The 13,363-nt window shown below is 48.3% G+C and overlaps 1 protein-coding gene and 1 non-coding gene across 17 annotated transcripts in view; both read right to left on the reverse strand.

Moving 5' to 3' along the window:
- UBAP2L (ubiquitin associated protein 2 like) overlaps nucleotides 1-13,363 on the reverse strand; it is a 39,637-nt gene that overhangs the window by 8,082 nt on the left and 18,192 nt on the right. For all 16 annotated transcript variants that reach the window (XM_060644814.2, XM_060644810.2, XM_060644813.2 and 13 more), the window contains exons 11-23: nucleotides 12,103-12,274; nucleotides 8,907-9,105; nucleotides 8,039-8,316; nucleotides 7,704-7,876; nucleotides 6,052-6,241; nucleotides 5,289-5,343; nucleotides 4,499-4,673; nucleotides 4,108-4,180; nucleotides 2,942-3,137; nucleotides 2,773-2,861; nucleotides 1,751-1,804; nucleotides 1,082-1,163; nucleotides 130-347 (exon numbers count right to left, since the gene is read on the reverse strand). In XM_060644814.2, the coding sequence (XP_060500797.1) occupies nucleotides 130-347; nucleotides 1,082-1,163; nucleotides 1,751-1,804; nucleotides 2,773-2,861; nucleotides 2,942-3,137; nucleotides 4,108-4,180; nucleotides 4,499-4,673; nucleotides 5,289-5,343; nucleotides 6,052-6,241; nucleotides 7,704-7,876; nucleotides 8,039-8,316; nucleotides 8,907-9,105; nucleotides 12,103-12,274 (1,954 nt within the window). The remainder of the gene's footprint in view (nucleotides 1-129; nucleotides 348-1,081; nucleotides 1,164-1,750; nucleotides 1,805-2,772; nucleotides 2,862-2,941; nucleotides 3,138-4,107; nucleotides 4,181-4,498; nucleotides 4,674-5,288; nucleotides 5,344-6,051; nucleotides 6,242-7,703; nucleotides 7,877-8,038; nucleotides 8,317-8,906; nucleotides 9,106-12,102; nucleotides 12,275-13,363) is intronic.
- Nucleotides 1,226-1,361, reverse strand: LOC132686980 (small nucleolar RNA SNORA58). Its single transcript, XR_009613930.1, has one exon. It is a non-coding gene; the product is annotated as a small nucleolar RNA SNORA58 (small nucleolar RNA).

Genomic DNA, 13,363 nt, shown 5'->3' on the forward strand with positions numbered 1-13,363 from the left:
CTCCCAGGACAGAGGGGGAATGGTTTTTCCTCATCCATTATTAAAAAACCATTTAGCCACGAAGGCAGCTAGGATAGGGTCCAGGGGCTGAGCTTCTTCACCAAAACGAAGCCAAACCCAGGTACTCACAGGGAACACAGCAGGCCCATACTGGAAGGTGCTGGGGAGGCCCGGAACCCCTGTGTAGTATGGCAGGCTGGTGTAACTGTAGCCAGGAGGCAGCGCCGGGTTCAGGAATGTCTGCTGCGTCGTGTGGTGAGTCTGCGTCTGGTTCTGTTGGGGTTGGGCCAAGGTTGTGGCCGGGGCCGGGGAGGAGGCATCCCCGCGGCCGAACTTCGTGAGGTCACCTATGACAGGAGAGAGTAAATATACCGGCTGTCTATTTCACCCCCGACCCCAGCGCACAATTACTTCTCCCGGTTTCACAGGACTCCAGAAGACGCCGATTAAAGACTGTTAAAGGTCAATTCTTTGAATGACATTTTCTCTACGGCTCCATTTGGCATTGCTGAGCACACACTCCGTACTGTGCTAGTCGAGCCTGATGTCAAATGCCTGGGCAACGATGTGGGAGACAGGCTCCCAGAGTAAAGCATGATTTCAGCCCCACCCTCCCTGCCTTCCCCTGCTTTCCCTCCACAAGGAACACTCCATGCTGCACTCAGCAGACAAGGACAGGTCAAGGAAAATGATACGTCAGAGAGGTCAGGCATAAAAACAAGGATCACAGCCTAGTGAGGCAACCAGATTGCCGCTGTGAGCAGGGAACAGGAGCAGAGACAAGCAGAGAAAGGCCATTTCAACCCCTGCACTTCCCGGAAAACACTGCAGAATGGCAGAGAAGCCTGTCGGGGGGTCATCTGGAACCACAGGGAGACAACAAAGTAGGACGAGAAGGAAATGGCCATCTTCAGTAGCATCCCAAATCTACCAACCCGGGTTCATCACATCTGTTCCAGACCTTCCGCCAAAGGTCTTCATTAAAGTGAGAACTGGGTCCCTGCTCGCCATTAACCAGGTTTTTGCCACCAGTCCCAGCACACACTCCTGTCATCTGCACCCCCCCCCCCCCCAGCCGTACCAGAGTAGGGGTTGCTGGCCAGGCTACCGTCCCTCCCAGTCAGCGGTGTGGTGGGCGTGGGAAATGGGATGCTGTAGTAATCCTAGAAGAGACAAAGGGCACACACTGGATGCCACTCATCTGCTCAGCGCAAGGTGAGAAGCAGGATGTCGGGAGCGCTGCATTTATCCAGCCGGCGAGCGAGCTGGCTGGAGCTGGTAAGAACTCCCCGTGACTCTTGCACACACTGTCCCCCTCGCCCGGCCACGGGCAGAGTCAGGCGAGGTCTACGGGTGTGCCCACCGGGAAACAGGTCGGGACCATCGGAACAATAATGCTCTCGAACCATTAGGTGTCGTCCCCAACAGTCCACTGCTACCAAAAAATAGATTCTCTTTCTGTAATTCAAAGTGTCTGACGTGTCAGAAAAAGCATCCAGAGAGCTCTAGGGTATTCTGAGCTATTTTTAAGGTTAAAATTTGTTTACTTTAAAGAGGTCACAACTGATGAAAAAAAAAAGCTACCTTAGAGCTGACCCACTCCCCCAGTCCCTGATCTCGAATCGGGGTTTGCGTCTGGAGGTATAGGTTGGGAAAGAGCTAATGGGGGGGACTTATCAACCGAGCACCTGAAACAACCCCCTCAAGGCTGTAAGGTCGCTCTCTCCTCCTGCCCTAAGCATACACTCACCAAGGGGAATCTCGTCTGAAGCATCTGTAAGTCATCGTAACCATATACTTGAGGCTGGAAGACACAAGCATGTAACAGTGTTCACGTAACAGTGTTCACAGGGATTGGCTACCACAGAAGCCAGCCAAGGTGCCAAGGGACAAAGTCAGTCAACAGAACATCCATCCTCGTTCTTAGGAGGAACAGAACATAGGTTACTTCCGGCAGTTCCCTTTAAGAAGAAAGAAGTGAAGTACAGACTGGGTGATTTATGAAAGGTCTCGAAACTTGCCATGAGCCACATACCACCGATCCAACCCAGAGGCAGCGGTGGGGCAACAGGAGCCAGGTACGAACGGCCATCAAACACACAGCTTAAGACTCATCTCTATCAGAAAGGATTCACATCTTACTTGTTTTCTCTAACGTATGGGGACTAAGACGTTATGCTGATTGTTAAAAAATGTGCAAACCATTATTGAACGTTTCCTGTGTACGATGCTCGCTTAGACACTTTCTGAGAGGCAAGAACGGGTGTCTTTTTAAACATTTCAAATAAATAGCCTTTACCTTAATTGGCACCAAATCTATGAATCTGACAGAAGATACACCAGGACACAAAGCTACCACTTGTCAACCACCTACTCTCCAGCAGTCTCAGATCAGGTCAGGGAGCTCTGTTCTTCCCAGGTCACAGCCAGCTGAGAACCTCACAGACAGGGACTCAATCCTACCCAAGAAAATAATTCTCTGAGAAACTGAGAGGGATTCCAGGCGGGCATTCTGGCCTTTAGCTTCTGAAGCCTAGAATTTGTTTCACACAGAGAAAATATACAATAGGAGGAGTGGCCTCCGTTTAGTCCTTCCCCTCTAGAAATGACGATTTTTGCCCCAAACTACGAAGATCAAAAACTGGTTTGCTTACATGCGACAACCACTCGTTTATTCTCTATTTTAATTACAGTCTTCCACCCGAAGCCGGAGCTGTAAAGAGTAGCCACACCGTCTTCATCTTTTGCAGAAGCTGCTTCAGCCTCACTTACCGGGTAGGCGTGTAACAGCCCCGGAGCCATGATGTACGGATTAGGCAACAACGGCGGGACCCCAGGAGGGAGGTTGGGAGGAGCTTTTCCTAAAAGAGAGATCCCATTTTTACCCAGTCACACGATCACTCCTCTCCTCCATCCCAGAGGAATGCCGTCCACCTTCTACCTGAAGTCGTAGCGACCGAGCTCCGAGTCGAGGCTGTGACGGTGGAGTTGCTGCTGAGGCTGAGGCCTAAGCTGCTGCCGCCGTGGAGACTGGAGGAGACACTGACCACTGGGGGAGGCGCAGAGACCGTGCTGGACGTGGTGGAGAAAGTGCTGGAGGAAGAATGGAGGTTCGCCTCACTGTCCACGCTTGTGTGCTTCAAAAAGGGGGAGCAGTGGATGAGAAGAGGAAACAGCGATCAGCAAGACAGGTCAGGAGAGGCACAGCCCCTTCTGCAGGCGAGAGCACATCAGCCTCCCAATTAAAACGGCCGAGGCAGAGACCTGGGTGTCCTCCACCAAAGGAGTTAGAAGAAATCGCGAAGTTTGCTCCGGCTGCCTGTTCCCCAAGACGCAGCGTCAGGCAGGGATCTAGTTAACAACACCGGCTGCACGCCCTCCCGTCAGGGCACATGCGGACAAACACGCCAGGAACCAATGCTGGCTGGCCAGCGAACAGTTCGGGTCAGGGAAATACAGCCTAGCCTTCTCTCCCACGTTCTCCTTCAGTAGTTCGCCAAGTTCTAATGAACTTAAACCAGAAACAGCATACCTGAGGAAAAAGAGTCTTCCAGGGGAGCCTTAGCACTCGTCTGCCCCCCGGTTTCTGGCAGACTAGACACCTTTGCCCCAAATGGGTCTTCCTCGCCGTCTCAGCTTAACCCCACAAATGCTCGTCCTAAATCACCACAGTGAACTTAATTCTCGGATCGAAAGCTTTCCTCTGGCCTTAACTTTCAGAGGACACCCGGACCCTGATTATCTTCAGCAGCCCTGTCCAACACACCCCCCACCACGGAGTGAGAACGGCTGCACAGAGGCTCTCACAGGCTCCATCAGAGCTATGAAGCCCCGCACACCTCAGTGTTAAGAAGGAATAAAAAAAGGCAAAGCTTCAGGAGTCACGTCCAGGGCTTTGAGAATTGGCCCACAGCTCAGCAGTATCTCTAGGTTCTCCTGCCTCTCCTGCCTTCCGACATCCTTTTAGTCCATTCCTGCAACCTCAGATCAACGATCACTCCACCACCGCACGAAGGGATTTCCAAGAATCTCTTCTCCGGAGTCTCGCCGCTAGACTCCTCTAAGTGTAAGAACACCACCCTTCCTCTTCAGCCGCATCACACTTACCAAAAGAGTGGATGTAGAAGTGCGCCCAGAAGACGTGGATGACGAGAGGGTGTTCTGCTGCGTCGATAACGTGCTGCAAAGAAGAGGCAGCCATCAGTCACGGTGCTGTGGTGACCGACCTGGAGCTTCCATCAAGAACACTGACGAGGACGTGCGGCGGTATATGGGACCAGGAAGACCGGAGACCGGGGGGAGCTCCGCGGCCGGCCAGGGTGGGGAGCAGACACAGCGAGCGGGGCTGCTGAGGAGAGAGAACAGGCCTCTCTCTCCTACCCCACAACTTGCAGGTCGTGCCCGCTAACACGGCCCCTGGCAGGCAGCAGGGACAGGGCGGAAGCAGAGAACTCTACCTCTCCTCCCAACCCCAACATCCACCTGTGACCCAAATCACCTGCTGTGTTGTGTGGTGGGAGCGTTTGCACTCTCCTCACCGTGGCTCAAGCCACCCAGGGGGGATGAGTGTTGACTGGCCGCTGTCAGCAAGGAGGCTGCGGACACCGTCTCGCTGAGAGGGGAGATGCCGGAAGTGGAAGGTGAGTCAGACTTCACTGCAGAGCCTGTAGCACCTGGAAATAAAGAATAATTATCTATCCCATCAGCGGAAAGGGAGTGTCTCTGACAAGCGAATGGACGACTCCAGTCTCAGCCATCCCCGAGACAAGAGAGGAAGTTATTTAATAAGGGACTACTGTGATTACATAGACTCTCTTATTATTTTAAATTTCTTGTACGTTTATTTATTTTTGAGAGAGAGAGAGATGGACAAAGACTAAGCGTGAGTGTGGGAGGGGCACAGAGAGAGGGAGACACAGAATCCGAAGCAGGCTCCAGGCTCTGAGCTGTTAGCACAGACCCTGACACGAGGCTTGAACCAATGAATCGTGAGATCATGACCTGAGCCGAAGTCGGGACGCTTGACCGACTGAACCACCCAGGTGCCCCTAGACTCTCTTATTTCCAACATTTCAGAGCACTGATCTCACTTATCCAGTGAAGGGAACCGAGGGCACTATCACTCTTCTAGTCAGAGAGCCCTGAGACAGGTCTGAGAGAAAACAGCAGGGCAGGACCACACGAAGACTGTGACCAGAGAAGCCAGGGTGCTTCCCACTATGATCGAAGAAACGCAAACATATGAAAAAGAGAGGAAAACCACTACAACATAGAGGAAAAAGCCTCACCTTCAACAGATTGCGTGGTCTGTAACTGTGTGGCCTGCACAGAGCTGAAGCCATTCTGGAACAAAAAACAGAAGAGTAAAAAACAAACTCAAGTGAAAAGTCGAGTTAGCACAGACTCCGCTTAACTTCAACCAACAAATCTTTCAGTGACATTCTGTAAGCTAACCAAAGGATTAACATAATGCAGACGATCTAAACAAAACGAATTTAAAATGGCAACAAGATAGACCAACCCCGTGTGACCCAAAGCAACAGAAGGCAGCGCCCCCAAACTGCTCAAGAGATCCCAAACCCAGAAGAGACACAGGAGAGGCCTGGGGGTCCCTGGGGGAGGTTGGGGAAGGAGGACCGTTCAGCCAAAGCACCCACTGTTCTGGCTGCACGGGACTGTCAGTCCGCTCCACAGCACCTCTGGCATATGCTGTCCCCTCCCCGGGCCGAGACACGGCAAGGTGTCTATCGATACAGACCCAGAAGTCCAGCACTCAGATCTTCGCGAGAGAGAAAACGAGTACTTGACCTTGATCCTACGACAAAGAACGAATCTCTAGTGCTGGCTTTAGTTTTCTGACTATGAATCTCCAGGCTTGCTGCAAAGAACTTTTTTATTTCTCCAACCACAGAAATGTGTTTTTTTCAGCTTCTCAGTCAGTACTTCTGTGGCATCCCAGCACCATTTGTCAAGAAGGGAAACACTAACACTGGAGACACTTTGCCCAATATTGTCTTAAACAGCACCCAGGGACTCTCAAAGCCACACTACCTTTGCCTGAGTCAGGTCCTTTTGGGGTGATGAGGAGATGGAGCTGGGGTACCGTCGAGTCTGTGTGGACCTCTGTTCATACAGAGGGCCCTGAGCATTATTTGGGGAGGTATAGGTTGTCGACTGAATTGGACCGCTCTGATAACCGGACTCCTGACTCTGGTTAGATGAAATTGTAGATGAAGATTCACTGTGGGGAGCGCAGAAGGAAAATCTCAGAAAACCAAAACAGAACAGATCCACGGATACTAAGGACATGCTGGAGACCTACTAGAGTAAGTTGATTATAATCAAAAGGAAAATTCCCAGCAGCAAATAAAAGACAATTTTCTCTTGACAGCAATAGGAATTTCCACATCCTACAGAGTCAGGGGTCTGAACTCAAACTGCTCGCCTACATTCTGTTTTAAGAGAAAGAGGCAAAAGCAGAAAGGATAGACTTTTTTGATCCTTCTGATATATCCTAACATGAACCCTACGCACAGGGAAAGTCATCTGTTTCTCACATTCATTTTAAGGAATTCTGGGCTCCTGGCTCTGTCAGAAACCCTATTAAATATAAAGTACTAGGTAGAAACTCTTGAGAAAAACTATGAAAATATTCACATGACTTAACGGCAATTATAATCCAACAGATTAGGCAAGGACCTGATGCTTATATTTTTAAATTCAAGGGACTGAAGAAAATAGCCTAGTCCCTTAAACTCTGCCAGAACTTTTTCTTTAAATATTTATTTATTTTAAAAGAGAGAGAGCACACGTGCACACAAGGAAGGGGCGGTGGGCAGAAAGAGAGGGAGAGAGAGAATCCCAAGCAGGCTGCGCGCTGTCAGCTGACGAGGGGCTTGACTTCACCAATCGTGAGAACATGACCTGAGCTGAAATCAAGAGTCGGATGCTCAACTGACCAAGCTGCCCAGGTGCCCCATCCTCCAGGGTTTTCTATTGCTTATGTTGGCCCTTTGTGACACTTACCAGAGAAGGTAGGAAAGTCTCTTTTTTACTTGTGTCATCTATTGATGCTACCTCTTTCTTAGGAGGCCAGAGTCCTACCCTTCATATGCATAAGGCCCACACCAAAGGACCAAAGATGTCAAAAGCATTTTTAGCCAGATGCCAAGGTCCTCCTGTTAGAGGTGCTATACGCACCTCTTAAGAACTGGGCGTGGGGACGCCTGGGAGGCTCAGCCAGTTGTGCGTCCGACTCTTGATTTTGGCTCAGGTCATGATTTCATGGTTCAAGAGTTCCAGCGTGGAGCCTGCTTGGAATTTTTCTCTTTCCTTGCCCTGCCCCCCCAGCCCCCCCCCCCCGCCCCCCAAGGAACAGCACACGGACATGTGCTCTCTCTCTCTCAAATAAAAACTTAAAAACAAAAACAAAGTGGTGGATGTTTCTGTTAAAAAACCAAAAAAACAAAAAACAAGAACTAGGCGTGGACACTCCAGAAGTATGCAAGAGGTATATTTCCATCTGTTTAGTGTTACAGATAATCTTAGTAACAGTATTTTGAAATGCTTAACAAAATGCTACAATCGGCTACTTTTCCTTCAATCAGAGGCTTGGGCCTCTTTGGAGTTCTAGGAATCGGCAAGAGACAGAAAAAGTGGTAAAAGCCTGACAAAAAAAGTCTTGATTGAGGTTTCCCCTCTACCTGGCTGTGCTGGTATAGAGGCTACTTGGAGCCTGGCTTGAAGAGGCGCTCGTGGTGGGGGTGGACTCGTAATCAGAAAGGACAGGCTCTGACCCAAACTGCAATGCCCCAAACTGCAGGTTTAGCCCTGAGATATCTGCTGAGCCAGGCATCTCCACAGCCAGAGCAGGAATCTGTAACGAGAAGGTAATGGTTTTATTACAATCTTACTGTAAGACTGATAAAAAAAAAAAAAAAACCTGTCTCAAATTTGCAAACTATCCCCTCACAATCTTGATTCCCAAATCCCGCATCACCTTTGCCCTAAAATGACACCCATCACAAAGTTCAAGTACCTTAGAAGTCAAGGAGGCCTTTTTCTTCTGCTGTTTCAATTTCTGCTGAGCCGGCTGAGGGCTGGAGGACTGGTTATCTGAAGACCCGGGAGACATCTGTGGGGCCGAGGTGGATTTGCTCGGCAGAGGAGAAGAGGGCGGTGGAGGTGCAGCAGTGGAGGTGGCCACCGTGGGCGGCTTCTCCTGAAGGAACACCTCCATCATGGCTGAAGACGGGGTGAAAGCCTGGCGTTTGCTGAAGGGGCTGTGTACTGTGGAATCGTCTGGGTTCTTCAAATCTGCACGGAGAGTCCCGGTACATATGGGGTCAGGGATGCTGATGATCGTCAGTGAAACGCTATTATCCTCTCTCGAGCCGTAAACAAGGCCCTCAAGAATCAGTACGTCACATAAACGAGTCCTCATCTAGGACTCACTCTCATTTCCAAAAGTGACAATCACACATCCTATCTGTTCTAAGTACAGCCTAATCAAATCAGCACTATTAGCCTGCTTGTGTAAGACAGGAACCTACAAGCTGTCCGTGTTTAGAGCGAAAGGTCCTACATAATGCCAAGCCCACAAACCTCCTAAGGCAACGTTTTTTCAAACACTGAAGACCAATCTCGGGAGAGTCCAAACACTCCGTGGTCAACAGAAGACTGCAACTACGATGCAGATGTCTAAATTCGGTTAAAGAGACACCGAGCCTCCAACTTTTTACTACTTCCTAGCTTTCTGAACTCAGCCTGTGTGACTAGAGGGTATCAGTCATGGGAAACTAGCCAGGTGGCTGTCCTTCTCCTGACTTCAAGAAACATTCTCCACCCCCGACTCCTGCAAGCTCCTGGTGGTAATGTTCCAACACGTCACTTTCCACCCTTCTCACCGTACTGCACCAGCGATGGGGACTGTGAGGCGGAGCCCATGTCCCAAGAGGAGGTGGCGGTGGTTCCAGGCTGAGAATGCTGTGCCGCCAGCTGGGCCAGGGCCTGAGCAGTCTTGAACTGCTCCAAGAACTGAGAGCCCGTGGTGCTGCCACCTTTGGCTTCGCCGACATCGCCAAACCCTTTCCCCAACATGCTCACCTGCAGACCGACACAGAGAGGGATGAGAGAGACCTACGGCAAGCAGATGTGTTCACCGCTTGGAAACACTTGGAAAGTCACTCAGACACAGGGGGAGCCAGGAGAGACCCGACAAGTAAAGAATATCACCAGACTGAGTACACAGTCTAGTCCATTAGAGCACAGTCTCTGGAGTCAGACTGCCTAGGTCCAAATCCTGGCTATGTAAGTGTGGAAAAACCTATTTGTGATTTCTCTGTACTTCATTTTCCTCACCTGAAAGCAAATGAAAATAGTATTGCATAAAGCTGTAGGGGGATGAAATAATGTATTAAAGCATTTAATATGTGTATGGTACATAATAAGCATCATTAAAATTTACACCACTACTTCCTCCCTCCTCAGGTATAAAGATCTAATGACTGGTGGAATTTTTCTCCTTTAAAAATTTTTTTTATTTTTTTGTAAGTGTTTTTTTCAAATGCTTATTTATTTTGAGAGAGCAGCAGGGGAAAGGGAGAGGGAGAGAGAATCCCAAGCAGGCTCCACACTCAGCACGGAGCCCAGTGTAAGGCTCGATCTCACAACATGACCTGAGCCCAAATCAAAAGTCGGACACAACCAATTGAGCTACCCAGGCACCCCGGAATGTTTTTCCTTTTAAAGGTTTACATCAGGCATCTAGGTGGCTCAGTTGTTAAGCATCTGACCTCAGCTCAGGTCATGATCTCACGGTTCATGAGTTCGAGCCCTATGTCGGGTGAGCAAGAGCCCCACTTCGGGCAAACACAAACCCTACTTCGGGTGAGCCCTGCTTCTCTCTTTCTCCCTCTGCCCCTCACTCACTTGCACACGCACACTCTCAAAAATAAGTAAATAAATAAAAAGGCTTACATCAACCAGTATTTGATTATTTTTTTAAACTGTTTTTTAATGTTTGTTTATTTTTGAGAGAGAGACAGAGTGTGAATGGGGTAGGGGCAGAGAGAGAGGGAAACAGAATCCAAACCAGGCTCCAGGGTCCGAGCTGTCAGCACAGAGCCCAACGTTGGGGGCTCAAACCCACGAACTGTGAGGTCATGACCTAAGCTGAAGTCGGACACTTAACTGCCCAGGCGCTCCAAGCAGTACTTGATTACTAAATTAATATGAAGGCTAATACGAAATTTCAGTTCAGCCATTAAGGCTCATTTTGCCCCTTCCACTAAACAGCTCAAAAGTAACAAGGAGAGCTAACTGGAGCCTCACTTCAAGACAAAGAAAAGAAAGCTAAGGGCCTGTCAACATCTCTGCACCACACAATCAAATAATGAGTCCGTATGATTCATTTTCTCTGTGTGTATCCAAGTTCTATAGGACAATCACGAATAAGAAAACAAAATTTACTCTTATGCTTTTGGGGGATTTCCCCTACTCCCTACTGCTAGGTAAGACCGCCAGCCTAGTCCAGCAGATGAACCACATGGCCTTGACTACTCCAAAACATCTTCAGGGAGATTCGATCTAGTTTCCCTTAGGTTCTTATTCAACCATATCCTTCCTCATCACCATCAATGAGCAGCGCTCTCTTAAACGAAACAAATCAGTCCAACTCAAGGGAAGACATTTTTCCCACTTCAGTCTATGTCACAAAATTATACGAACAAAAACACAAACACCCGAAGTTGAGTTAAAAGTATAGGACTATGGCAGGGAGATGATCCCACATGGTAACGATCATCAGATATTCTACAAGTGCAAAGCTTTAAAGATACAGCAATTATGTAATGTCCGTGTATAGGGAGCTCCTATGTTATTTATATTAAAATTTTGTTTTACATCTATTACATTTTAGGGAAAATTGGTTCTCTAATGTTTCTTTCTTTTTTTTTTTTTTAAGAGAGAAAAAACACAAGCAGGGGAGAGGGGCAGAGGGAGAAAGAATCTTAAGCAGGCTCCATGCTCAGCACAGAGCCTGACATGAGGCTTGATCCCACGACACTGCAATCAGGACCTGAGCCAAAACCAAGAGCTGGGACGCTCAACTGAGCGAGCCACCTAGGCGCCCAAGCATCTGACTCTTGATAGCAGCTCAGGTTGTGATCTCAAAGTCATGGGATCGAGCCCAACACTGAGCTCTGCGATGACAGTGTGGAGCCTGCTTGGAGTCTCCCTCTCTCTCTGCTCCTCCCTGCACACTCGTGTGCACTTTCTCTCAAAATAAACAAACATTAAAAAATAATAAAAATGAAGTAATCGTTATAATCCTACTACTGGAAAAATAAAATTATATGCAAAAAGAAAAAAAGAGAAAGTTTTTCTTATGATTTGTTAAAAAAAACACTGGTCCTTGCATCACTGTTTACCCTTAAATGATTCCTCTGCTATAGTTAACGACCTCGAATTTCTTAACTGAGTCAACAATTCCCATGCCTGAAGTACTCTAGGTGTTAATAACCAGTACCACTGCTGCTCCCACATTTGTGTGGCCTGATCCACAATCTTATTTCATGTTCCCACAGCCCTGTATGGCAGGCAGAGCAAGTGCTCTCATCCCCACCTACAGAGAAGGGGAGGGGCAGCTAGTAAGCAGAAACATTCAGGGATACCCCAAGTTTTTGGAAGCCGAGTCCAGAAACATCTGGTTTAAACAGATTTATATGGCAATTCTGCTATCGAGAAATAGGGAAGTGCTACAACTTCCCATCAAAGTTTAACTAGAATTGAAAAAGGATTAAAATTTGATGTCATTTTTTTTTTCCTCTTCAACAGCAATGTTATTAATTAACACTTGGCACAGTGAGTGTCTGGTAAGTGATACGGACTCACTTTTAGAGGAAGATTCAGTCTGTCCAAAACTAAGTCCTCCTACTGCACAGCACCCTACTACCCAACTCTGTGTCCCTACCACCAAGGCTACTTAGTGGGGGCTACTTAAGGCTACTTAAAGGGGATGTTTTACCCCACCCCAAACCTGTCACCGGAAGGCAGTACTCCACGTACGTGCTGGAGTTAAAGGGCACTGGGTCTCCTACTTACCATACTGTGATGAGAGAATGAGTTTCCTGAAGCAGGCTGTGTTATGGCGCTCTGCTTTGAATTACTGAACACCAGAGGCTGCGCAAGAGAAGGAGCCTGAGATGGATCCAGATTAGAGGAATCATTCTCCATTGAAGATGGTGTCTTCCCCAACAGAACAGCAAGGTCGATTCTAGTGGAGAGACAGAACATACTCATGAATAATGACAGAACATTCTAGCATTCCCAACTCCCAGAGTATGGTCAGATCAAAATAAAGTCACTCATCAAAAACACAGAGACCAGAAATGCTTAATTGACCAAAATAAATGATGTGTAAGAACCACTACAGGATCTAGCTGTGTTCTAATGGCACTGTCAACCATAATAACGTTAAATATTTCAATTTAGTTAAATTAATTTCATGGAATAGCAAATGTTAGTTTTAATGCAACAGCTTCACATTTGGGCCAAAATTTACAAAATTTTTAACGAATATTTTAATAACGAATACCTGCCATTACCAATACCTAATACACAAAAACTTGCCAGAGCACCGGCACCTTCAAATATCTTTGGAATTGACCTCCCAACTTCCATAGAACTTCCCAAGTCACCTGTGGTCTAAGGAGCACACGTATAGTTCCGCTTTGCCTCTAGTTCTCAGCACAGGGCTCCTAAAACCCTTAAAATTTCCTAAGTGTCTCTTGCTATTCGTAATGAGCCTCTTTCAACCAAAGTCCATGCTAACGAGGTTACTCAGGGTGGGAGCCCCACCCCCCCAGAGCCGCAGGAAGTGGGCTGCCACCAGGAATACCAGCAATGGGATTAGAGGGTTAGAACTCTCAGCCCAGCACTCTCTCTTTACCCACTTCTAGAATCAGAACGAGCTTGGAGACTGCCTTCGACAGCCAATGGCTTAGTCAGTCAAGCCCATCTAAGTAATGCAACTTTGATTAACACTCTAGAACAGGGAGATTCAGTGAGCTTCTGGGTTAGTGGATGCACTGAATGTTGATGAGTGTACTGGGAAGGCACCCCACCCCCTGCCCTGCGTGTGCATCTCTTCCAACTGGCCACTGTACCTGAGTACTGGTTATAACAAACCGGTTATGGCAAGTAACTCTTCCCTGAGTTCCGAGTCATTCTAGCAGATTTCTGAACCTAAGCAGAGGATGAGGGGTGGGGTAGGCTTTGAGAATCCCCAAATCTGCAGTCAGCCAGGCAGAAGGGTGTGGGGAGCCTGGGCACTCATCTGCAGTGGACCTCGCACCTCGGAAGC

The sequence above is a fragment of the Panthera onca genome, chromosome F1 (assembly GCF_046562875.1).
Source record: "Panthera onca isolate mPanOnc1 chromosome F1, mPanOnc1 haplotype 2, whole genome shotgun sequence".
NCBI lineage: Eukaryota > Metazoa > Chordata > Mammalia > Carnivora > Felidae > Panthera > Panthera onca.